At 36.3% G+C, this 27,221-nt stretch overlaps 2 protein-coding genes and 1 pseudogene across 2 annotated transcripts; 1 reads left to right on the plus strand and 2 right to left on the minus strand.

Annotated features, from left to right (window-relative positions):
* Positions 1–11,504: 11,504 nt before the first annotated feature.
* Positions 11,505–16,045, plus strand: LOC102804795 (glycerophosphodiester phosphodiesterase 1-like). The gene is made up of 6 exons (XM_006811763.3): positions 11,505–11,966; positions 12,974–13,149; positions 13,905–14,010; positions 14,558–14,650; positions 15,059–15,279; positions 15,820–16,045. Exons 1-6 carry the CDS (start codon positions 11,664–11,666, stop codon positions 15,950–15,952), a joined length of 1,032 nt encoding a protein of 343 aa, XP_006811826.1. The 5' UTR covers positions 11,505–11,663; the 3' UTR covers positions 15,953–16,045.
* Positions 16,046–17,567: 1,522 nt separating this feature from the next.
* On the minus strand, positions 17,568–18,590 carry LOC102804905 (coelenterazine h 2-monooxygenase pseudogene; annotated as a pseudogene).
* A 4,278-nt stretch (positions 18,591–22,868) lies between these two features.
* On the minus strand, positions 22,869–23,891 carry LOC100367043 (coelenterazine h 2-monooxygenase-like). The gene has a single exon (XM_002730938.2). It carries the CDS (start codon positions 23,889–23,891, stop codon positions 22,869–22,871), a length of 1,023 nt encoding a protein of 340 aa, XP_002730984.1.
* Positions 23,892–27,221: the final 3,330 nt, after the last annotated feature.

The following is a 27,221-nucleotide window of genomic DNA, read 5'->3' on the forward strand; positions in this document are numbered from 1 at the left end:
TCGGTAGTTGTTTACATCATCACCCCCACCCCACCCCACCCCCACCCCCCGTGCTTCAATATGGGAATAACAACACCCGATGCCCACTCTTTCGGAAAGTCGCCTGAATTGTAAATAAAGTTGAACTGAAGGGTTAGAACAGAAAGAATAATTGGGACCGAAAATTTAAAAAAACTCATTTGGAAGTCCATTGTCACCTGGCGCTTTACTATGCTTGAGTTTATTTAAACTTAATCCTCCGTAATTTCTTGGTTCAAATGATCAACCTCATCATTATTTTGGACGGACAACCCCGAAATTTCCCCATGTAAAACTGCTTCATCAACTGTATTCATGAAAACATGATCCCTCGATTTGCCATGATTCACACTATACAGGTTACTGAAATGGACATACCATTCATGCAAGCTGATGTTATTCAATGATTTACTTTTGGCCTGAATAAATCTCTTTAGGATTTCCCATAATTCAACTGAACCAGACACAGCTGCATCATTTAAACGGTATTTGATTAATGCCTGCCACTCTTTCTTTTTTTTTCTTTACAGAGTAATTTGAATTTTTTCTTCGCATTTACGAATTCATTTAAAAGCACGGTTCTAGAAGCCGTACCTACACACGAATTGGTGACGCACCTCACAAAATACATGACCTTCAATCAGGGTCATTTCCTCGGCATATACGAATTGGTATATACAAATTACAATAAAGATTACACATAAGGTAAAAGAAATCATGTGACAATATAATGATAATAACGGTAATAAATCCTAGCTTAACAGTTGAACCACAGGGAGCCCAGGAACTATGATCAACTGTACGCACTCCCTATGAGCGTGGGTGGGTGGGGGGGGGGGGTTTATCTAGGGGGTATCTTGTCTATTTTTTACACTAGATACCAGCCGATACTGCGTACTACAGTTGGTTACTAGTATACAGCTGATAGTTCCTGGGTTCCCTGTGGCTGAACAGAACGATCATATAGTCAGTCGGGTCACGCAAAATGGCCGTGTGGTTGAAACTGGGTCTTGGCGTGACGGGTGAGGAACACATCATTAAGGTAGAGATGCAGTTTATTTGGCTTGCTTTTTAATTGAGTAATTAGACAATGAAGATGGTATTATATATCCAACATGTCATATATTTTCTGAAAGCTTATTATTAAAACTTTGTAAAACTTGTTTTTATTTTAAATATCCAGAATGCGTTTTTGATTTTGGGTCAAAAATATGCTTTTTTGGACAAAAGTGGTTTAAAAAAAATTAGCTTAAAAACTTCAAGTCCGTTTGTGGGTAAAATTACATCACTGGATACCTTGGTATACTACTAATTCAAATGCGTCCACTCATCTCTCTAACGGCTTTCAAAGTCGCACAGCATGACCTCAAAGTTCACTCTTTTCTATTTTTGCATAATTTATATATCCATGTTAATTGCGGACTTGTTATTTTTGTTCCATTCGCCGTAATAAACTGTCCGGACGCATTTTGAAGGGGGAACACCTTGTCAATAATGTGTGAAAATTTCGAGGCAAATGGCCAAAGCGTCTATCAGCTATTTTAATTTAAAACCCAAGAATTCACCAAAAATAGAAGACGAGAAAAAGGCTAATTTGCATATTTGCGCGTTAAACCGGGAATTACTGCTTTGTCATACTTTGTCATACTTTCTAGACTATTGAAATTGAAAGTTAACCTATAGACATAGACATTTTATGTAAAATCGTTGGACCAGAACAACTGCTCTTGAATTTATAAATCAGAAACACGTCATTCATACCAGTGTTTTGATGGGGTCGGTAAAAACACGTGGCAATGCCCAGTAAATATGACGTAATCTCATGAATTATTAAACAGGGGGCGGTCCTAGGAAGGTGACCTTTTATCACGATCAAAACATCATGGCTTCTCTTCGATGTATTTTCAATAAAAAATCTACGAGTATTTCAGAGCCTATGGTTTACCGTGAAGAGTACAAAGTGGGATATTAAATTATTTATCCTTGATGATTTTTATGTAGTATTGAGAACCAACTCCAGGAAGCGAACGCACAATAATGAATAATCGCGTAATCCTAGAATCGAAACACGAGGCACAGAAGTTTTGTTCATCGTTTCCAATCCCATTTTTCCCAGTGCAACATATTTGTTAAAAGAAATATTTGAATTCTGTTCGTTTTTTAAGGAGGCACTTTTTTATTTTTTCCGATTTTGGCAACGCCTTATTCAGGGATTTTCTAAGACAGTCGCAGACAATAGCGCACGGATGTACGTACAAAACATGCTGTTGTACTACCGGCGACAGTCGCCTGCAAGAAGAGAGCTCCAGCTCCTAACGTAAAAGTTTTAAAATTTCGACCGGTTTTAAATAATTAGTGTTGGAAATTAAGGTGCATTTTCGAGCGGTCGAATTTTTCTGAATAGAAATCGGCAAATGAAAAAAATAGGAGTGTGAAACAGTGTGCTTTGTTAGTTTAAAAAAAATGGAATGTCCGTCAAATTGACGTAAACCCATTTTTCACGGAAAAAGCAAAGGTCGTGGCCGAGTTGCAGGCTAAAAAACTCAAAAATCAAAACAACTTCATCAATCAGTATTATGACAAGGAAAACAAAACATCAGACGCGGAGAAGCGGTCAGCGCGTCAAAAGAGTTGTTACCGTAATGTATCAAGTTACCTCTCTCTGTGATGTATTTTTCATTGAAATTATTTGGTTGTTTTCAATTAATTTTAGCGTACCTCTGCAATTTATTTTAGCATTGTCAGTTGTTTGCTTCATTGAATTAAACGGAGTTCGTCCGGTTGCAAACAAAGCTGTCTCGCACCACCTAGCAAAACTTGCGAATGATCGAAGTACAGGTACCCACCCATTGGGCAAAAGATACACAAAAGTTTGTATCTCCCCGACCCAGTGCAATATATCCGGTTAGAATCAAAGCTCACGTGTCCCTTATTTGAGGGACCAGATTCTGCCGTAAATTCGGGATGAGATTTAGAAAAATAAATAAAATGGGACTTTTAAGGTGTATTTTGGCGTCATTTTCGGACATTTCAATCATTTCTGATGCCTAAAATAGAGTCTAAGTTTTACCGTAGTCATTGACGCCTATTTTCAAGAGTATGATGTTTATTGTGACTAGCGTGAATGGGTAAGCTTCGTTTCGACAATGAGCAGTTATCACTGTAAACAATGTTAAATTATTCTTCACATGCTCAGTTTATTTTTTGAGAACAATTATTTAAAAATAAAATCTCTCAGTCAATCAGAAACTCGGATTCATGCCTTCAGGGAAAGCCATGTTTGGACGCTCACATCGATTTTGTTTTTCGTTCGGTGGGCTGATGCCTTCAGTGTAGCTTTTGCCTCTTCCGACATACAAATCATCTGAATCTTCTTTCTACCTCTTTCTTTTCACACCACGCATAATGTATTGATAAAAATTAGGAAAAAACGCTGAGGAAATATAATGTTTGGTTTGCAAGCGAGCGAGAACTGATTTGAGAATAATTGCACATGCGCGTGAATTGAATGAACTATGACCCGTACAATTTCGATTTGCATATTGTCAATCAAAGGTCCTGTTATTTGGTTACTCATGCAAATTAGGCAATTGGACATAAACATTGCCACGTGTGAGTGTTTTTTTATATTTAACCAGAAAATAAACAGCAATTTTAACGGTGTTCCAATAAGAATTCATTGGTCAAATTTTCACAGAATGTTCTTTAGATAAAAATCTATATAAAAAACGAAAAAAAATATTTTTGATTGAAATTCACAAATAAACTGCATCTCTACCTTAAACACTCACAAAATCACAATAAAACGGGGAAGTGGTTGCATATTAGGTCTCATGCCACTAATTAATTTAAATGCCTTGCAGGAACCAATGAAATTTTTTAAATATTTTTTTTCTCAGGTGCTCCCTGTTTGAGGGCGTAATCACCTGGGTCAAAGGTGAGACCAACATGTGGTCTTTTGTTTACAACTTAGCGGCTGTGTACCTGTGGGTTTATTCTGTGTGTATTTGGATGTTCTAATCTTGGTGTTTTTCCAGTGATTTCTCTAGGTGCAATCCAAATAGAGTAGGTGTGTCTTGTTTTATACCTGAGATTTGTAAGAGTTTGACCTGTCCAACATGATAGTTTTTTCATATGGTTGATTACTGGCACGTTGATTTCCCATTTTTGAGCCATGTTTTCAACTTTCTTCATCATTTTCATATAGCAATCTCGTCATATGTTAACATCGTCGTCTATGGAAATTCAATTAGTGGTATGAGCCCTGAAGTGACAGTTTGCCTAGGACCACCCGAGGTTGTTGTTTTGACCATAATTATGGCTCTATTCACTGGAATTTAGTCATTTTTGGCAGATCTCATCTTACATAACCAAAGTTTACTTTGACCTAATTATCATAAGTTTTGACCTCTCTTGACCTTGCATAGATCTGATAATTATGAGGTTGTGTGTTCAAGCACACATTTCATGAGATCAGCTTCATTTATTTGGCAGGTGTAGTGCAAAGTAACTGGGAATCTTTTTTAGCTCCGCTGTCGACTTTGTCGAGCGGAGCTTATCATATGAGTGATTGTCCGTCGTCGTCGTCCATCGTCGTCGTCGTCGTCGTCCGTGTCAATGTTTTACTTTTTCGACTTCTTCTTAAAAACTACAAGCCTGAATGCTTTGATACTTGGTGTATATGTACCTTGGGTAGACCTCTCTTAGGTTTGTTCATTTCATGATGATATCTTCAATTCTCTAATTTTGGTGAATATTTTTGTCATTTTTGGTAAAAAGTGATATTTTCGACTTCTTGTTAAAAACCGCAAGTGCAATTGCTTCGATATTACATATATAGGTACTACATGTGGACCGCTCTCAGATTTGTTCATTTTGTATTCATATCTTTAATTCTCTAATTTTGGTGAATATTTTTGTCATTTTTGGTAAAAAGTGATATTTTCGACTTCTTGTTAAAAACCGCAAGTGCAATTGCTTCGATATTACATATATAGGTACTACATGTGGACCGCTCTCAGATTTGTTCATTTTGTATTGATATCTTTAATTCTCTAATTTTGGTGAATATTTTTGTCATTTTTGGTAAAAAGTGATATTTTCGACTTCTTGTTAAAAACCGCAAGTCCAATTGCTTTGATACTACATATATAGGTACTACATGTGGACCTCTCTCAGATTTGTTCATTTCGTGATGATATCTTCAATTCTCTAATTTTGGTGAATATTTTTGTCATTTTTGGTAAAAAGTGATATTTTTGACTTCTTGTTAAAAACCGTTAGTCCGATTGCTTTGATATCACATATATAGGTACTACATGTGGACCTCTCTCAGATTTGTTCATTTTGTGATGATATCTTCAATTCTCTAATTTTGGTGAATATTTTTGTAATTTTTGGTAAAAAGTGATATTTTCGACTTCTTGTTAAAAACCAATAGTTCAATTGCTTTGATATTACATATATAGATACTACATGTAGACCTTTCTCAGATTTGTTCATTTTGTGATGATATCTTCAAGTCTCTAATTTTGGTGAATATTTTTGTCATTTTTGGTAAAAAGTGATATTTTCAACTTCTTGTTAAAAACCAAAAGTTCAATTGCTTTGATATTACATATATAGATACTACATGTAGACCTTTCTCAGATTTGTTCATTTCGTGATGATATCTTCAATTCTCTAATTTTGTTCGATTGCTTTGATACTATACATATTGTTCATTTTCTAAAGATGTCTTCAGTTCTTTAATTGAAATGTGCATTGCTAACAGCAGAGCTATCTCAGCCAATAGGCTGCTTGTTATTTTTATTTTACCACTTTTCTTGCTTTGTATTCAACTATTTAGACACAATGGAGTAATTTTTTATCCAGAAATGTCATATTTTGCTACGCGTTTCACCCATTTCTGTCAATCTCTTATATCTTGGTTGAAGATTTTGAAAATTTGTAATTTGGTATATTTTTTGCCCTAATCTTATTAACTCGATTTAGGTTGGGCTGTGGTCTGTAAATATAAATGTTTTTATTAAACTGGTCCAAAAATTTTATTCATTCATCAATGAATTATTCATGTCACCACTAATTTCAATGGCTCTAGGAATTCTGAGAAAAATGCTTAACCCCATTTTATGGGTTTTTTGTCTTATTTTCACTTTATGGCAGACAAACTTGACAATTTGTAGTGCGGTCATTTCCAATATACCCTATTCAAAGTTTAATGAGGTCAAAATCCCAAATATTCAAATAAATTCTCAAAACTGTGTTGTGTATCTTGTCACTGACAAGAGATTTGCATACTGTCAGTATATTTGTCAAGTATTTCACAATTATTGCTCTTTTCTCAGAATTTATGTGAATAGTTTGCTAATTAATCCCATCTTGAGTTTATTATTGCATAGTGCTTGTAACACCCCCACCCCCCACCCCCCCACCCCACCCCCAAATTAATCAGAAATGCTGTTGATTTGAATTTGATCAGGAATGTGTAATATGAGTATTTTATATCTAGACCCTTTTCTGGTTTGTATATTTTTATTCCTTTTTAAGCCATAAAATTGTTTCTTTGAACTACTTTTTTTCACATAAGATTTGATTAAGCTTTTTATGTTGAGCAAATTCTATGTGTGGCCATGGTAAATCAAACCACTGTTGTGTTTTGATATATACAAGGTTGCCTGTCACAGGTCTCCGGCCTAAATGCAGATACCGTGGAATTGTTTTTTTGTTTTTAATTAATTGGAGAAATAATGAGCTGATGAATTGAGACGTTTGATTCAGTAGAATTTTTTTTTTTTATAATTATAGTGATAAACTACCTTAAATTGTCATAATTCTATGTACTATTTCTAGAAATTAATTGAAATTACTAATCATGTCAAATGTTGGTCTGTACTTGTTTGTGGTGAATGAGAGCATTATACTTTACAGTACTGCATCTAATAATCAGGCTTATATTCATTGCCTACCATCTAATTTGGTGTTATGCTGAGTGTGTATGTTGCCAACTTCTACAACTAATTCTCTGGGTATAGGGCGCCAAGTGGTAGATTTTGATAAATAACTCCCAGGGTTTAAATTTTGGGGATTCTTTTTGCATGGGAAATTACTCGTCTAATGATATTCCATCATATATAAGATCAACAAGAACTTTATTAAACCTTCTTATTTCTCTTAAGGTCTCATGCCACTAATTAACCAATGGCTAACCAATTTAAATGCCCTGCAAGAACCAATGAAATTTTTTAAATAGTTTTTTTTCTCAGGTGCTCCCTGTTTGAGGGCGTAATCACCTGGGTCAAAGGTGAGACCAACATGTGGTCTTTTGTTTACTACTGAGCGGCTGTGTACCTGTTGGTTTATTCTGTGTGTATTTGGATGTTCTAATCTTGGTGTTTTTCCAGTGATTTCTCTAGGTGCAATCCAAATACAGTAGGTGTGTCTTGTTTACCTGAGATTTGTAAGAGTTTGAGCTGGCCAACATGTTATTTGTTTTCATATGGTTGATTACTGGCATGTTGATTTCCCATTTTTGAGCCATGTTTTAAACTTTCTTCATCATTTTCATATAGCAATCTCGTCATATGTTAACATTGTCGTCTATGGAAATTCAATTAGTGGTATGAGCCCTATTACGGCGTAGCCAACATGGGAAATAAAAAAAAACGCCTAATACAAACGACATGGGTTCGAATCACACTAGATACACACTCACCAGAACCGAAGTAATCGGAAACCAACAATCGTTTTGGCTTTCCCGTTCAACTCATCAAAACACTGGAGTAGTTAGAAAAATGAACACCACTCAACGTCAAACGTCGTGGCGTGGTACACAAGCGTACCATCCAAATAAAAAAAAATTAGCTTGAAAAGACAGTGGGTTCGAGTCCCACACAGAGCTACCGTAAACACGTAAATCAAATAAACTGAAATCCCTCAAACCGTAACAAGTAAACAAAGAGCATCGCGGGGAAAAAAACCCTCACAAACCTCACAAAACTCCACCATGCAAAACTAAATGAATAAATAATAAAATAACTTACGTCTTAAACTGGACGACGCGCAATTTGTTCAACAGTTTCCAGATTGTGACAAGAGATAAACAAGACCCAAGTCAAGGTAAGTTTTGTTGAAGTGTCGATGGCATTCCCTATATTACAAAAACAATTCAGGCAACAGACCAATATCTTCTGTGGTGTCGTGGAATTTATACTGTGTCTGCGGAATTGTTGATTGAGGGTTCAAAGTCAGCACTTAACATTTTGTTAGAAAGTTTCACAATTAAATCAAATATCCAATGATACCTGTATATTTATTTCATTATTTTAACAACTTGCAATGGTGGAAGTTGGTCAAACAAGAGTTCTTACACCTAAATAAGTCTAAAATATTTGTCGACACATTTATTCTCTCAATTTAACAACCTTGTAAAGGTGGAAATGAATTAAACGTCAAGTATTTGCTCACAAATATAATGGTCAATATTTGTCCATACATTCATTCTCTCAATTTAAGAACTTGTAATTGTTGGAATTAATTAAACGAGAGCTGTCTACACCAAAATAAGTCTAAAATATTTGTCCACACATTTATTCTCTCAATTTAACAACCTGTAATTGTGGGAATTAATCAAACGCGAGTTGTTTACACCAAACTAAGTATTAAATATTAGTTGAGACATTTATTCTCTCAATTTAACAACTTGTAATGGTGTAAAATAATTAAACGAGAATTGTTTACACAGAACTAAGTATTAAATATTTGCCGAGACATTTATTCTCTCAATTTAACGTGTAATGGTGTAAAATAATTAAACGAGAGTTGTCTATACCAAAATAAGTCTCAAATATTTGTCTGCACATTTATTCTCTCAATTTAACAACTTGTAATGGTGTAAAATAATTAAACGAGAATTGTTTACACAGAACTAAGTATTAAATATTTGCCGAGACATTTATTCTCTCAATTTAACGTGTAATGGTGTAAAATAATTAAACGAGAGTTGTCTATACCAAAATAAGTCTCAAATATTTGTCTGCACATTTATTCTCTCAATTTAACAACTTGTAATGGTGTAAAATAATTAAACAAGAGCTGTCTACACCAAAATAAGTCTAAAATATTTGTCTGCACATTTATTCTCTCAATTTAACAACGTGTAATGGTGTAAAATAATTAAACAAGAGTTGTCTATACGAAAATAAGTCTAAAATATTTGTCTGCATATTTATTCTCTCATTTTAACAACCTGTAATTGTGGGACTTAATCAAATGTGAGTTGTTTACACCAAAATAAGTCTAAAATATTTGTCCGCACATTTATTCTCTCAATTTAACAACCTGTAATTGTGGGAATTATTCAAACGCGAGTTGTCTACATTAAAAATAAGTCTCAAATATTTGTCCGCACATTTATTCTCTCAATTTAACAACTTGTAATTGTGTAAAATAATTAAACGAGAGCTATCTACACCAAAGTAAGTCTAAAATATTTGTCCATACATTTATTCTCTCAATTTAACTACTTGTAATGGTGTAAAATAATTAAACAACAGATGTCTACACCAAAATAAGTCTAAAATATTTGTCCGTACATTTATTCTCTCAATTTAACAACTTGTAATGGTGTAAAATAATTGAACGAGAGTTGTCTTTACCAAAATAAGTCTAAAATATTTGTCTGCACATTTATTCTCTCAATTTAACAACTTGTAATGGTGTAAAATAATTAAACAAGAGCTGTCTACACCAAAATAAGTCTAAAATATTTGTCTGCACATTTATTCTCTCAATTTAACAACGTGTAATGGTGTAAAATAATTAAACAAGAGTTGTCTATACCAAAATAAGTCTAAAATATTTGTCTGCACATTTATTCTCTCAATTTAACAACTTGTAATGGTGTAAAATAATTAAACGAGAGCTGTCTACACCAAAATAAGTCTAAAATATTTGTCTGCACATTTATTCTCTCAATTTAACAACCTGTAATGTTGTAAAATAATTAAACAAGAGTTGTCTATACGAAAATAAGTCTAAAATATTTGTCTGCACATTTATTCTCTCAATTTAACAACCTGTAATTGTGGGAATTAATCAAACGTGAGTTGTTTACACCAAAATAAGTCTAAAATATTTGTCCGCACATTTATTCTCTCAATTTAACAACCTGTAACTGTGGGAATTATTCAAACGAGAGATGTCTACACCAAAATAAGTCTAAAATATTTGTCCATCCATTTATTCTCTCAATTTAACAACTTGTAATGGTGTAAAATAATTGAACGAGAGTTGTCTATACCAAAATAAGTCTAAAATATTTGTCTGCACATTTATTCTCTCAATTTAACAACGTGTAATGGTGTAAAATAATTAAACAAGAGTTGTCTATACCAAAATAAGTCTAAAATATTTGTCTGCACATTTATTCTCTCAATTTAACAACTTGTAATGGTGTAAAATAATTAAACGAGAGCTGTCTACACCAAAATAAGTCTAAAATATTTGTCTGCACATTTATTCTCTCAATTTAACAACCTGTAATGTTGTAAAATAATTAAACAAGAGTTGTCTATACGAAAATAAGTCTAAAATATTTGTCTGCACATTTATTCTCTCAATTTAACAACCTGTAATTGTGGGAATTAATCAAACGTGAGTTGTTTACACCAAAATAAGTCTAAAATATTTGTCCGCACATTTATTCTCTCAATTTAACAACCTGTAATTGTGGGAATTATTCAAACGCGAGTTGTGCACACATTTAGTGTCACAATTTAACCACTTAATAGTGGAAATTACTTAAACGTGACTTGTTTAATCAGTTGACATCAATGCAACTTACCCGCAGACAGTGCACAACAGAGTATCATTATTGAGCAATTATTAACAGGAATGTGTCTTGGCATTAGGGTTAGGGTCGGGTCAGGTATGGGCAACGCAAATGGCAAACACCCAATTGGCAAGATGTACATAGTTTACACAAGTAAAAACACAAAATTGGCAATTTTGTGGACAATTGTAACTCAATAATAGAAATATGTTGTATTTCTATATATATACACACTATGTAATCCAGTACGGTTAGCATGATTTTTGAATGCTAGTGAAAACAGTGCTCCTATAAGTAGTACTTAAATCCTATCACTTCTATGAAGACACTCGTCGTACAGTGGACAAGACAGTGCACTAGGAACTCAAAGATTGTAACTTCAAATCACGGACAGTACACTCCTACAAGACAAGATATGAAAGACGTTAAAAACGTAAACAGCAACTTCGTATATCAAGAACTCAAGTCAGAAAAACAGAACACAAGAATACTACCTCACATGGAAGTCGTCGAAGTTGACAGCTTTAGGTCACGTACAACAACAGACACCAAGAGCAATTGCTGCTCTCCAAATGAGTCCCTTCTTTTGTATTGACCCCCTAAGGATTGCTAATCCTCCTTTCTAACTCTTCCCCCCAAAATAATATATCGCCCCTTTTAGAATGAGCACAGAAACTGCTACGTCATGAATAAATTAGCATAATTAAAACAAATTGCTTAAAGTGTAGGTACGTCTTCTGAAGTCCGGCCCTACGATTTTCGGACTTTGGACCAGAGAACCGAATTCAGAGCAGCACTCCATCGGCTTCAGATCATGGTACTACCTCTTCCAATGGTGTTAAATGTTCACTGTTCCGTGATCTTTAACTTGATTTCAGTATTTTTAGTGAGTTATGTCACAACGCAGATAGTATTACCAGGGCGTGGCACGCGCAAATACATTTTCTCTGCCATCGGAACTGTTTTTGTTGCCATACTCGTGGTTGTCGGTCTTCGGATACCTCAGTTGCCGCGGTCTGCCACAGATCCCGTACTGGAACCAAACAGAGTGTTGGTGATCGCACATAGAGGGGGTGGTCACGACGCCCCTGAGAACACCATTGCTGCCATCAGAGAGGTGAGTGTCACGAAACGCATGTTTACGATTTTGCAAACTGCCAATTTGTATTAATTATTTAATACTACTTCGAGGAATTGTTCAAGATATCGGTCAGTTAGCAACAGGTCATTAAGTTGGGACTACGCAGGGAAGCAACTTACATTGAGAATAGTTGGCTCTGTCGCTGCCATGAACACGTATCAATCTTGCTTACAATTTAAAAAAAAAAAAAAACAAGCCACAAAACATTATATAATATTTAATCAGTGCGCAGTAGTTCATTTGGGATACCAATCAAAAGTATGTTCACTGTTCATGTACCCTGGTAAAAATAACACGTATAATTTGAGAAATAACGTTACTAGGTATCAATATGTTGCACTCATTACTATTTTGAAGAAGTTCCGAAATTACACAATTTTGTAGAAGAATTGTTTTAATTTCTTTAGTAATTATAATTTTGAATATGTATATGTCAACACCTTGGGATTGGTGTAGATAACGCGTTTTTGTATTGGATCAGGTCTATATATGGCTTCGATCTCGACTCTTCACTTGGCATTATAAATTATACCGAACACGGTATTAGGTTTGGGAGTACTAGTATGTTAGACTGTCGTTCCCATGTGCTATGCTGTTCATGTCCCTAGTGTATGCCCCTCCCCCGTGTACTTCGCGGTAAAAACTGCCTGTCATGCTTGTCGGAAGTACAGTGGATGTCACCAGAAATTATTGGCCCTCCTCTGTCGTAAGATCTTCTCTCTTAGAAGATCAAGATGAGATATTTTCCGCCACCTGTTGATCTGAGTAAGACTTGGAATAGTCGCCACCGTCTCATACACTACGTCACGCGAGTTTAGAATCGTCATATCCAAAAAATATTTTAATTTAAATAATTGACATATAAAAGTCAATCCGCGATATGCATGATCACTAAATGCAACTATCAACAAGATTAAAAATGAAATATACATAGTTTGCGAAATCTACATGAATAAAGCTTCATATATGTGTTACTATTTCAGGCGAAAAAGAACGGTGCTGATGGAGTGGAACTTGATCTTGAGTTTACTGAAGATGGCGTTCCGATTTTACTGCATGATTCTACAGTGGATCGCACTACCAACGGAAGCGGAAACATAAACTCATTTACATTTGAAGAAGTCAGAAAGCTAGATGCATCACATGGTCACAGATTGAGGTACGTTCTTCGAATGTTGGTGAAATTACGGGATCAATTATATCCTATGTTTTGGTTTGGACTAATACTCAGTTGAGATTTCACGAGCACAAAGAGCAAGATGATATCAACGGAATGTTTATTTTTCGGTTACTTTTGTATACTGTAAATTTATTAATTATTCACTCGGTTTTAATTTCGTTATTTTAGCTGATAAGTAAAATCCGCTAAATTAAATCTAGGTGAACATGTAAAATAACAATAAACTCATTGTTTTATTGACAAATTCGTGAAATTAAAACACAGTGAAAATGCTCAAAACATCAAAACAGTGAAATTAAATGTCAGTGAAAATAAATGGTTTTACAGTACTACTAACAAATAAATTATTATGCAGGATATTTTCTACTGCAAGTGTTCATGTTTTTGAGGGTGAAGCAATGTAAAAAAGGTGTCACAGATCGTAAAATTATTCACCGAGAATCTTTATAATTAACCACTGGCAATTAATTATATTAATTATCAAATCGTAATTACACATTTAAAATATCAAGTAATATATCACTACGCTATATCCGATATTTATAGTGCTGACATACCTGTATGTTGATCAATGTCATGCTTTTCTTTGTTAATTGTATTTTTCTGACACGACCCGATATGCCCACCGTTTTTGTTTTGTTTTTTTGTTTTTTGCGATCAGTAAAATGCCGTAAAGTAATTGCGACTGTGCCAGTCTACCAAATCTCATGATCAGACCTTTTTTCATCTTGAAGTTCACAGTTTGCCAATGAGCGGATTCCGACACTAGAAGAAGCCACTGAAGAATGTTTAAAACTCGGACTTAAGATATTCCTGGATGTGAAAGCCAATCCTAAACAGGTATTCGACACTTCCTAACTTATTTATATTTATTTCAATGTGTGGGCTCATTAATTCACGTTTTCTATCTAAATCCCTTCAATCGGCGTGGTACCTACTTACCGATTCATTTTAGTGTTCGTGACGAATTGTGACGAAAAATAGTGGATGTGGTCACCGGACATAGTATTTTGGGAACAAGTTGACGCTTTGCATGCATAATTATTCACCATCCATCCCCATAACACGTAATACTCAAATGAATGAATAATGATGTTACAGTAGCCTGACATGTAGGCGTGAGCGGCGCCCTCACCGGCCGAACGGCATCAGACCCTACTGTCACGGTTGGATTTGGAGTACCACGGAAGGCGCAACTCACGCAATCTTGTCAGTCTAATGTACTGAAAAATACTTTATTTTAGATGGAATTAACTTTCGCTGAAAAAAAAATTTTTGAGCGTTTTGTATGGATTTTATTTTCACTGAATCATTCCTTCAGCGAAAATGGCGAAAATTAAGTCCAAGCAAAAATAAAGTATTCTACAGTATAACACTTTTTTCACAGACTGCCCAAACCCTGTCAGATCTTTACAACAAATACAAAATACTTTATCAGACATCGATGGTTATTTCCTTCTTTCCTGAGACTATTTACAGGGTGAGTCAATATTCAGTAAATCCCATTATTTGTCAATGACTGTGTTTGATGTTGATAATTATACACATAATCCAATTTCGGGTGTTATATATATATATATATACAAATATACTATACAATCTTCGTGACTGGGCTTGGGTTTGTAGTACTATCCAACGGAAAGTGATACGGATATGTTGCAATTTTCACACGAAATCCTAAACAAACAGCCTTCTGACATTTTTGGAGAGTTTGTTTCGAATTGTCAGAACGGTGCGACAAATAAATGTCTACAGCAGGGTATCTGCGTCGAGTTAGGCCGCTAGAGTTCATAGAATTTGTTGCTAACCCCTACTCTTCATGCTGAATGAATTTCAGTTTATCCACAAATAATTATGTTAATTACGTCTTATGATCTTTCACCCACAGTTAAGACTCCTTGATTCCAACATAGTTACCGGGTTGCTTTACCGTACTGGCGCCCTGACATATGCGACATCGGACCCGACAGCTGAGTACCGAGAATTTGAAACGTGGCAGTCAGCGGCTCCGCCGATACTCGACGTTCTACTTTATTGGTCGCACCATTCATGGCTGTGGTACCTATGTGGAAACTCAGCCTTTCTCTTATTCGACAAAGAAGTCTCAGAGTAAGTAACTTTTTTCTTCTCATTTTGATTACTAGGTTAATTCGTGAGACGAACACACAATACTGTCAACAACCTTGACTTCGCTCGTGGAATACCCATTGACAATGACAACCCCTATACAAAAATTATTGAACGATATGGATCAAGTCAGGTTTATTTGATCAAACTGATTTATCAGATTATTTAATAGGTGTTTACATGTTCAGATTAATCTGATCAGATTGAAATTGAACACTTCCGATTTTAAAAAATCAGATTAAATGTCAAATTTCACGGTTTACAAGATAAGATTGTGACAAAGCTCAAATACGCCCATAGTTCACAAGTAAAGCGGCACACTCACGGTGTAGCGTTCAAATATGGTGTAAGCAAACACTATATCATATGTCGTATGGGACCCATACAAATCACGACGCATCGCGACGACTTAAAAAAGAAGGTAGCAGACATTACATACATTACATCTTTTTCACTCTTGAAACCGGAATTCAAAATCTAGGTTTCCGAAGAAATGTTAAACGTTTTGTTCATTTGTTTCAGACAAGTCAAGGTATATTGGGAAGCCAGAAACATTGAGCTCATCGGATGGACAGTAAACGACAGCACAGAAAAGCGACATTTTGAAAAAAATTTGCATATTTCTTACATCACTGACAGCTTAGCATCTAAGTAATCGTCACGATCTCGAAAATAATTTCTTCTCATGTGTGTGAACGAAACAGTTGGTGACACGAAACAAGTCGTATACAAGTCATTGTCAATGACACGTCCCCGTTCCGTTCATATTTGAGTGACATATACATTCAAAGCAGATCATGACCGAAATCTCCAGCATATGTACAACACATTGTATGATGTGTGTGAAGTGTGGTCTTGATCGGTTCAGGCATGCCTGAGATATGGATGCTGAACTGTATTCAGTTAAAACCCGATTTGGAATACAAAACAACGTGATTCAAGGTACCATAATGTACAATGTATGCATGAAGTGTGAACTAAATTCACCCATGGTGAATATTGCAATTTTGACGAATTTTTGACCTTTGATGGATATTATACACCTATCTTAAATCAGATCTTGAGCCACCTAACACGCATACATGTGTGTACAACATGTATGATGTATGTATGACACTTGAACTTGATCTGTCCAGGCATGTCCGAGATACGGATCGAAAACTAAATTCTTTAAAATAAAATGACCGCCAGTCGGCCATTTTGAACTTGATCCGAAGAAAAATTGGTGTGCATTAAGCTTATATTATGTTAAATATATGCACTAAATCTGAACAAAATTCATCCATGCATGACTGAGATCCGGTTCCGGAATTGTGAAAATGCGTGATTTTGATGCATTTTCGGCCTTAAAATGGCCATCATTCAGCTATTATTAAGCGGATCATGAAACAAATGCAAATATCTATTTGTGACATGATGCACCATGTGTGTGTGAAGTTTGAACTTGATCAATCCAGACATGTCTCGGATACAGATCCAGAACTGAATTCTTTAAAACAAAATGGCCGCCAGTCGGCCATTTCGAACTTGATCCGAAAAAAAAAGTGCATCAAGGTCCTATTATGTTAAATGTATGTACCAAATTTGAACAAAATCCGTCCATGCATAACTGAGATCCGGGTCCGGAATGGTGAAAATGTGCGATTTTGATGCATTTTCGGCCTTAAAATGGCCGCTATTCGGCTATCGTTAATCGGATCATGAAAAAATGCATGTGCATATGTCCCATATAATGTGTGATGTATGAGTGAAGTTTGAACTTAATCGGTCCATGCATGTTCGAGATACAGGTGATCACGGACGCACGGACACACGGACGCACACAGGGCAAACCATAAGTCCCCGTTTTCGGACTACGTCCGAACCGGGACTAATAATGTCATTGAAAGTAAATTCAATTTAGCGATATTAATAGCTGGAATGCAATTATTGCTATTAAGAACAGTGTTAAAGGGTGGTGGTCGTCACCACGCATCACGTGTTCCAATTACATATAAACAAACAATTGTAACAGGACGCGGCGCGACGACCACCGCCCTTTAACATTCGGTTAAATATTTTTATTTCAGAACTTTTGTTGAGAAAAATTGCAACGAGTATACAATACAGTGAAGGACACAAAGCTGATGTCGTTATAAACATGTATAACGTGAAAAATATATTTATGAAACGTTAATAACATCCACATCTTGATACTTTCACTGTATAAACATCTGTTCAATTTAGCATTGTTCATTTCTATCTATAACAATTCTCGGTTGTCACACACTTCACTGGGTCACTTCATTTAAAAAGTCTACAATAGCTTTTCCTATTTCATCTGGCACGTCTTCCTGTATGTAATGGAGACCCTTTACCGTAATTTGGCGTTGATTTGGCCAATCTTTTGTCGCCTGACTTGCAATACTGCTCCCCACTCCAGGATCTGCGTTGATGTACAGTTTTGGAACGTCTTTCGACTGGGACAGGTATTCGGCATATGCATCAACGATGTCAATCACGTCTTGGGGACCGTAATCTCTGATTGGAACCTCCCTCGGCCAAGTAAGTAACGGTCTCCTTGACTCTCCTCCATCGATGTACGGAATGCGGTAGGCGTTCATTTCGTCTTCCGACAAGGTGCGGATGATTGCCCCAGGAAGAAACTTTTCGATGAAAACGTTCTTATTCAAAATCATCTCTTCACCAGCATCCGAACGTAAGCCACGGAAGAAATCCTTGTAGTTTTCTGGAAATGCATCCCATTTGAACACAGATACCACACTCTCCATGTGAACGATCGCTTTAACTCTGGAGCGATGTTCATTGCACCAGTGAAACCCCAGTCCCGACCCCCAGTCATGGCATACAACAATCACTTTATCAGGGAGACCAACAGCCTCGCACCAAGCCGTCAAATATCGGTAATGGTCAACAAAGCGGTAATTATGATTTGCCAGCTTTGCTGAGTTCCCCATTCCAATCAGATCCGGCGCCAAACACCGGGCTTTCTTCTCAACGTGTGGAATAATATTTCGCCACAAAAAAGACGATGTTGGATTTCCATGCAGAAACAGTACTGTGTTGGCTTTGTCCCCGTCATATGCTGAGTCATAGTAGCTCATCTCCGAGTCCAACACCTTGACTTGACGGCATTTGGAGACCCACTTGTCCCATGCATCAGATGAAGTACTTCTCAACGAAACCGTGTACATTGCTGGCGAGACGTATTTGTTCTGATACCCTCGAGGTCCCAGAAAGTGAGATGAGAGCCTTGTCATGCGCTGCATGGTTTTGAACGCAGTGTAAGCCATTTTGTGCTTTCTTGGTTGTTAGTCACGGTGATTGGTGACCTTTGATGAAAGGTAGCTTAAAGGGTAAAAGTTCATCACTGTCGATTACAAAGTCCCCGCCTAGTTGTTAGTGACTGTGTCAATTATAAACAAAGATGTAGATAGATTATTATTAGATGTTGGTAGAGTATTCAGCCTGTTAACTACAAACAGTGTTAACTTCAAATAACTGAAATTACACCACATCCAGGTTGGTTCAGTTAAAGGGCGGTAGTCGTCGCGCTGCCCATGTGCGACATTTGTGTTGATAAACATTGATTTTCCCACAATCTAATGCGCTCTTCTAATGGAAATCACAAATATGAGGTTTGACCTGGTCGTGACTTGCACTAATTACCGCCGGTGACTCCTCTGATACCTTCCAATCACCTAAAAATACCTAATTAAAGCTTGGTAACGTCTGAGTTTGTACTTGTCAATCTGCGCAAAAAAGTCGCTTTCTTTGTTTATATGAGACCAAAATAACTCGCGCATGCGTGGCGCGACGACTACCGCCCTTTAAAGTGGGAAAGTACTGTAAATGCATTCATTATACACTGGTTTTTAATTTCTCTATTTTGCCGATAAGTTAAATCCATGTAAAATAACAATAACACTCATTGTTTTCCTGCCACTTTCGTGAACTTAAAACCAAGTGAAATTGCTCACAACATCCAGTGAAGATAAATGCTTTTACAGTAATTCCAATATTGTCGTAAATTGCCATTATTTAATGGCCCAGTAGTTCAGTTTATTCTACATGTTTAATTGTTAATGATTATTTATTTAAAACAGCCTTTGGATTATTGTCCATTGGCCGTATGGGTCTACCATGCACCCCACAGCTCTCCCAGGCCCCAAATGTTTGGATTTGTTTTTTGTGTTGAGAAAGAAACAATATGTTAACGTTCAACATGTTGAGATGCTCCCTTCCTAATTTGAATAATTGAAAGTGGAAGTTGTATATAATGTATAACAATATTTAATTATTTTGTATTAATTTCCAAAAAAATCTGAATAACTATATACCGCTCATACCGTGCTTTGACGAATAAATTATAAAAAAGACACGTGACTGTTTTCCTTGTGAAATTAAGATCAGAGGTACTATTTTGTACCTGCTCACATACATTATCATTCAATACATTGCAATTGAATGCAATATACTCTGTATGTCTGTTTTGATTTTATATTTATTTGTAAACTGTTCGTATGACATTACGTGGCCATTGTTGTTACACAGATGATGACCTATGCATTCTACTCCATGACTCAACCACTGTCTATAAAATAGTGAATTGTCACCTATTAATATATATCTATTATTCCACAAAATTTCCGATCTCACATCAACCGGGGGGGGGGGGCTGTGATAGTTCAACTCCTTCCAAAAGCGCACAATATTTCCAAAAATAACTCTTTGGGATAACTCCCCAAGAAGCATATGTTTCCATAATTCGCACTGCATATGCAAGTTTAAATGCCTTGTTTTGTAATTCTAAATCAGTTATTCTCAAGCCACCATCTTCTTTACCTCCTATTAGGGTAGTTCTTTTATTATTGTGCCTGTTTTCATTCCAAAGAAATCCAAATAATTTCGACCTTGCGTCTTTTATATGTTTTGATGGAATTGAGATAGTATTAAGTATTATGAGATATCATAAAGACTAAAGTTGTAGCCCCCCAAAAACCTTAGCTCAATCTACTTAGTCAGGTCACGCGATCTCCATATATTCAACTTTTCACACATCTTTTGCAGTTTCTGGTGAAAATTTAGCTCAATATTTTTGCGTCGATCACCCACCCATTTTTGGGGTGGGGGCTAAAACATGCATCTGTTGCCAATTTTGCCTTAGTCTTGCCGGAGTCAGGATTTCTGTTTTATCGATGTTCACTTCTAAGCCTGAAAAAAAATCTTGCAATATACACTTAAAGCAGTTGGGATAGAAGCTTGGTTTCCTGGAGTTATGGATGGTGTCGTCTTTAAAACCTGAATGTGTACGAGAGAAGCTGGCAGATTAATATCATTAATTTGATAATTTGCATGAATGATATAGCTAACAATTCAATTGCGATGACGAAAAGCGCAGTAGACAAAGAACAACTTTGTCTGATATCTTTGGATAATTTAAACGAACCGGTGGGATGACCCTTATTTAGAATGCAACTTTCGATGTCATTTAAAAAACTGTGAATCTTTTTTTGAAAGATTCCTTGAAGCTGGACAATTCCAGAGCTTTTTGCACACACATTTTATAAAACATTTGCTTGAAAATTATTCAGGCTACTTCTACAAGGTCTTGGACAAATACGCTTTCCTCATTTACCCAATTAAAATTTTGCTAATTGCATACAATCTTGTTCTTGTTAGTTGTGGACTATGCAAACATGTTAACATTGTTAAATGAAATAATTTGTAGATTTTGATCTCCGGATCAATCATGTAATTATTTGATCATTCCATTAAATTGATTCTCCTATTTTGTATCCAATCGCGTATTTATGAGTTGTGGAACTTTCTACATAGCATCAATAGAGGGCGCTTTGGCCCTGCACTCGCGTTGACACAGAGACCAAATGTGAGCTTAGATCAGTGTTGGAAACTGTAGACCATTATTGATGCTTATCTCAGGTATTTTATTTTTATTATTATACTATTCCAATAAATATTTGAGTACTCTTGATGGCTGGATAACTTGGCACAATAAATATTTACCAGGGCCCCGCATTGAATGGATATACTACCACGATATTTATTTTTTTGGGTGATGTGAAAGTGAATCTGAACACTGTTACCTAACTAATCAATCGAAATCAATCTAGCAAATAATAACGACATAATATAATGGCCATACAAATGTTGCACAAGTTTCGCGGATGGGAATCAGAGGAAAACTAGATACATTCATAACAATTTCAAGTTACGATCACATTTGAGAGGTAACCCACGGATTACCAGTAATGTATAGCAATTATGATCAGTTAACAGTAGTAAATCTGCCAATTTACATCACATTATATGTGTCGTTCCTCCAAGCAAATAGTTGCTACCTATGACCACACTCCATACCATACAATCACTCACCCACAAGCGCGGAATAAACTGTTCCCACTGCTCCTCTTATTTATGACCGTCGGACGGAAAGGTAACATGTTTTAAGTGTTTTAATTTTCAATAATATACTAGTTATTCGGCTGCTGTATGTACATGATACCACTCTGATTATACATTTATTTGTTCTATACGGTGTGTTGTAATGTTAACATCTGAAGAAGCTCCACGTTTAGAGGGAAGCGTTATGCACACATTTGAAGAGAAGGTAACTTCAATCACATCGTGAGGAAAATATGTTTTATACACATTTTTGGGATACGGGGGAAACCAAATTGTTAAAGGTTTTCAAACAGTTAAATCTAGCAAACGGATGAACAGTAGTTATATCCGCTGAAAAGTAATGTTAAAATAAATCTGGGTGTCCATTTCTGTGACCGGCTTACGTTAAGCCTATTCATCAACGGGAACGTTATGGTTTTCTGGGAATACAAGCATACAAATTAACTCTATAAGAATTAATGTTTGTTTTATGGCAGACTATCATATACATCTACCTATACACTTACTAGTAGTTTTACAATTATTTACTGTCTGGATGTGAAAACGTCCAATACTTGAATCTAATCTAACCACTGACCGTAAATAGTGTAATATCACTTTCTTTTAGTTTTAGTAAACATAACATAACCTTTATATTTATATTTACAGATATAGACAGAGTTTCAAAATACGTCTCTTCCCCAATATTTGGTATAAGACTACGCTAGCTAACAGCTTTGGTTTTGACTCAAAACCCAAGCATTTAGCCAATTCGATAGCGAGTTTGCAAATTGGCTGCCCCAATACTTCTGAGACTTGCTGTTAAAGGGTGGTGGTCGTCGCGCATCACGTGTTCCAATTCCATATAAACAAGCAATGTGTTTTACACGTCGCTATGAGTACCATTTCTAACAGGATGCGGCGCGAAGACCACCGCCTTTTTACATTCGGTTCGATATTTTTAATTCAGAACTTTCGCTGAGAAAAAAATAACTACTAAGTATACAATACAATGAAGGGTACAAAGCTGATGTCGTTATAAACATGTAAAATATATTTATGAAACGTTTATAACATCCACAGCTTGATGCTTTCACTGTATAAACATCTGTTCAATTTAGCATTGTTCATTTCTATCTATAACAATTCTCTGTATGTCACACACTTCACTGGGTCACTTCATTTAAAAAGTCTACGATAGCTTTTCCTATTTCATCTGGCACGTCTTCCTGTATGTAATGGAGACCCTTTACCGTAATTTGGCGTTGATTTGGCCAATCTTTTGTCGCCTGACTTGCAACATTGCTTATCAATCCAGGATCTGCGTTGATGAACAGTTTTGGGACGTCTTTCGACTGGGACAGGTATTCGGCATATGTATCAACGATGTCAATCACGTCTTGGGGACCGTCATCTTTGAATGGAACCTCCCTAGACCAGGTAAGTAACGGTCTCCTTGACTCCCCTCCATCGATGTACGGAATGCGGTAGGCGTTCATTTCGTCTTCCGATAAGGTGCGCATGATTGCGCCAGGCAGAACCTTTTCGATGAAAAAGTTCTTATTTAAAATCATCTCTTCACCAGCATCCGAACGTAAGCCACGGAAGAAATCCTTGTAGTTTTCTGGACATGTTTCCCATTTGAACACGGATACCACACTCTCCATGTGAACGATCGCTTCAACTCTGGAGCGATGTTCATTGCACCAGTGAAACCCTAGTCCCGACCCCCAGTCATGACATACAATAATCACTTTATCAGGGAGACCAACAGCCTCGCACCAAGCCGTCAAATATCGGTAATGGTCAACAAAGCGGTAATTATGATTTGCCAGCTTTGCTGAGTTCCCCATTCCAATCAGATCCGGCGCCAAACACCGAGCTTTCTTCTCAACGTGTGGAATAATATTTCGCCACAAAAAAGACGATGTTGGATTTCCATGCAGAAACAGTACTGTGTTGGCTTTGACCCCGTCATTTGCTGAGTCATAGTAGCTCATCTCCGAGTCCAACACCTTGACTTGACGGCATTTGGAGACCCACTTGTCCCATGCATCAGACGAAGTACTTCTCAACGAAACCGTGTACATTGCTGGCGAGACGTATTTGTTCAGATACCCTCGAGGTCTCAGAAAGTGAGATGTAAGCCTTGTCATGCGCTGCATGGTTTTGAACGCAGTGTAAGCCATTTTGTGGTTTCTTTGTTGTGATTGGTGACCTTTGATGAACGGTACCTTAAAAGGTAAAAGTTCATATATGTCTTAAGACAACCAATGATTAAAGGTAAACTAGATTCATACTCTTAGAATGTCGACAGTCCTCAGGCCTAATTTGTTGGATATTAAATGGCGTAGGCATTTCAGCGAAGACCGGACTGTTAATGGGCAGTCAGCAGGCGCACACGTGATAATAAAATAAATGCAATATTTACTATATGAGTGCGGCATAAAACGGTGTGTTTAAACCGAAGAACGAAGATTGAATTCAGTCGTCGTCATTGTCATGAACCTGTAAATCTATATTATCATATAATTATCGGGATGGAATTCTGTAATTTATATGCTCGAGAATAATATACTTGGAATGTTTTAAATGCATAGCCAGGAGAATAATCTTAATTTGAACACACTGGCACTTCCAACTACAATATCGCCTGATAGAAAAAATATATTAGAATATGCATCCCAACATGTGACTGATTGGCTGTTAAATGTATAATAAACTTGACAAGACAATACGATGGAAGAACAATTACAATAAATATAAATGTTTCAATAATTATATTATAAATTAATTCAACAGATTTTATATAAAAAAAAATATTATTTATTATTTAAAAAGTCATTGGAATCTGGAATTTAGAATTTTGGAACTTCATCACTAAATATTAGGATTAGTTCCTCCAGTAATTACAAGATTATCGTCACCGGATTAAGTTGTTTATCAAAAGGAAGTAAAACATAAGCGATTAAAGCAAACAAAGTACAAATTGTCTTCAGTTGTGCATATTCGACCAACTTATTCAAAACGTGCTGGGATTGAAGTGTCTAACCAATGTTGTATTCTGACATCCCACATTAACTTAATACTTCATGGAAATATCGGGCACTTGGAAACTTCAAATATAATTGGTTCGTCAATTAATTAATCCATTCATTCATCAATTCATTCTTTCATTCATTCATTCAGTCAGTCAGCCAGTCATGGTTCAATCGGAATCACTTTCTCAAATAACACAAGGACGTACACGCTCGGTTTGAATTGAATAGAAATGTTGATATTAAATGTCCCGTCGTTAATTGTGTTTCCAACCATACAGTGCCGGCCAGCCTTCAACCTCAAAAGCGACGATAATTTAAATATGGCATTAATTTGCTAAGCTGTAAGTTAGAAAGTCTCCCGTTAATCCATTTGATTTGAAGATACTGGTGAAATAACAAAATGTCAGTCCAGTTATCATATGACGACTTACACACACACACGAAGATACAAGGCCGTAGGAAGCCAAAATCAGTTGGCCCGGCCATCCATTGAGGGCCGTAGGCCCGAGGCGTATGATGACGTGGGCCTTAGGACCACGTCTGCTAGGGGGGGGGCGTGCAGAAGTGGTCCGGCCATAGCCGGTACGGTTGCTACAGCCTTGAGATATACTGGTAATTTAGTTGCATAGTATTTACTGGCAATTTTCCAATCTCTATTAGAAAGTGACAATATATATATAGTATGTTGCTTCCTATGGCAATCAAGTAAATACGTTATATTAATACATTAAGAACAATATGTTGAACGGAGTTAGAACATCCCCGCTTGATTCGGAGAAATTGACATAAACACCAAATCCAGTAATAAATGTCGGACTCATTTTATAATGTTTATTGTGATAATTTATTGGCAACTTTCCAAACCCTGTCAGATAGCGGATGAAACTTGCCGTAACATCAAAAAGCAATGAACAGTTTCTTTGCTAAAGACCGCAATAGAAGAATTTATCTGTTTGGTACACAGCTGTTGATAAATGTTCAGCCAAGGCAAAAAACTCCATACTGACACATGTAGTTCAATTTCACTGTTTTTATACGATTAATACAATACTAATTAATTTCGGTTACCGCGTCTTTATACAGCATTTTATATTTCAGCAAATCTCCGATTTAGATAAATTTAGTTTCTGAAAACTTTACCAAATCCATCGTTATTCGCCATCCCCTCATGATCAGCTAGTTCCGTAATTATAAACCACAAAATCATATGTAGTGGGGAACTTTATATTGATTTATATTTAACAATATGAAGCACTTTATAAGAATCAACGCGAAGGCGAGAAGCTATCTTCCGTTCAGCCACAAACCCTAAAAAAGGGTTTATGGTTCAGCATATCACATGGATATTCCTTTTTCGTAAATCGCGCCCTCGAACGACGAAGCATGTCTTCGGCGTACATGAAAATAAGGAGGGGTGTAAACAAACTCTGCTTGCCCAGGTTCATCTCTTAAAATATAGTAAATCCTAAAAAGCAGTATTTGTTTTATTGATGGTCGTCCACAGCTCAGAACAATTACGACGTTGGATATGATGTCTCCACGTCTCCACTATAGGGCGTACTGGGACCGTGACTGGTAATTTCAGTACATAAGCACGACACAAGTACATTATCCGGCTTACAACACGATTTGATAACATCTGGGATAGGTACTGACCAATCACGCCACACTCAATGCAGACACATATACAGACGGGTGTATGGAAAACGAAGACCGAAGATCTAAGACCCTGGAAAACGAAGACCCTGGAAAACGAAGACTCTGGAAAACGAAGACCATGGAAAACGAAGACCCTGGAAAACGAAGACCATGGAAAACGAAGACCCTGGAATGTTCCTATGACGCCAATGATACACGAATTCGCCCAATATCGGGCATTTACTTTCATTGTGAACTAACTTCCCGTACGAAATTCTTCATAATAAATTAAACTAACTACTTTTAATTGTGAAATTACAACGTATGGAAAACGAAGACCCTGGAAAACGAAGACTCTGGAAAACGAAGACCATGGAAAACGAAGACCCTGGAAAACGAAGACCCTGGAATGTTCCTATGACGCAAATGATACACGAATTCGCCCAATATCGGGCATTTACTTTCATTGTGAACTAACTTCCCGTACGAAATTCTTCATAATAAATTAAACTAACTACTTTTAATTGTGAAATTACAACGTATGGAAAACGAAGACCCTGGAAAACGAAGACTCTGGAAAATGAAGACCATGGAAAACGAAGACCCTGGAAAACGAAGACCCTGGAATGTTCCTATGACGCAAATGATACACGAATTCGCCCATTATCGGGCATTTATTTTCATTGTGAACTAACTTCCCGTACGAAATTCTTCATAATAAATTAAACTAACTACTTTTAATTGTGAAATTACAACGTGAAGTACTTATTTTCGTTGTGAACTCACAACGTGCGTATATTGAATGCGAAATAATACGTATATATAATTGCATTTTACTAA

This window comes from Saccoglossus kowalevskii, chromosome 8 (assembly GCF_978046115.1).
Source record: "Saccoglossus kowalevskii chromosome 8, keSacKowa6.1, whole genome shotgun sequence".
NCBI classification, from domain to species: Eukaryota; Metazoa; Hemichordata; class Enteropneusta; family Harrimaniidae; genus Saccoglossus; species Saccoglossus kowalevskii.

Coding starts and splice junctions, on each gene's coding strand:
- LOC102804795 (XM_006811763.3), top strand. CDS start 11,664: ATGGTACTACCTCTTCCAATGGTGTTAAATGTTCACTGTTCCGTGATC. Junction 13,150..13,904: donor TCACATGGTCACAGATTGAG/GTACGTTCTTCG, acceptor TTCATCTTGAAG/TTCACAGTTTGCCAATGAGC. Junction 14,651..15,058: donor TTCCTGAGACTATTTACAGG/GTGAGTCAATAT, acceptor TTTCACCCACAG/TTAAGACTCCTTGATTCCAA.
- LOC100367043 (XM_002730938.2), bottom strand. CDS start 23,891: ATGGCTTACACTGCGTTCAAAACCATGCAGCGCATGACAAGGCTTACA.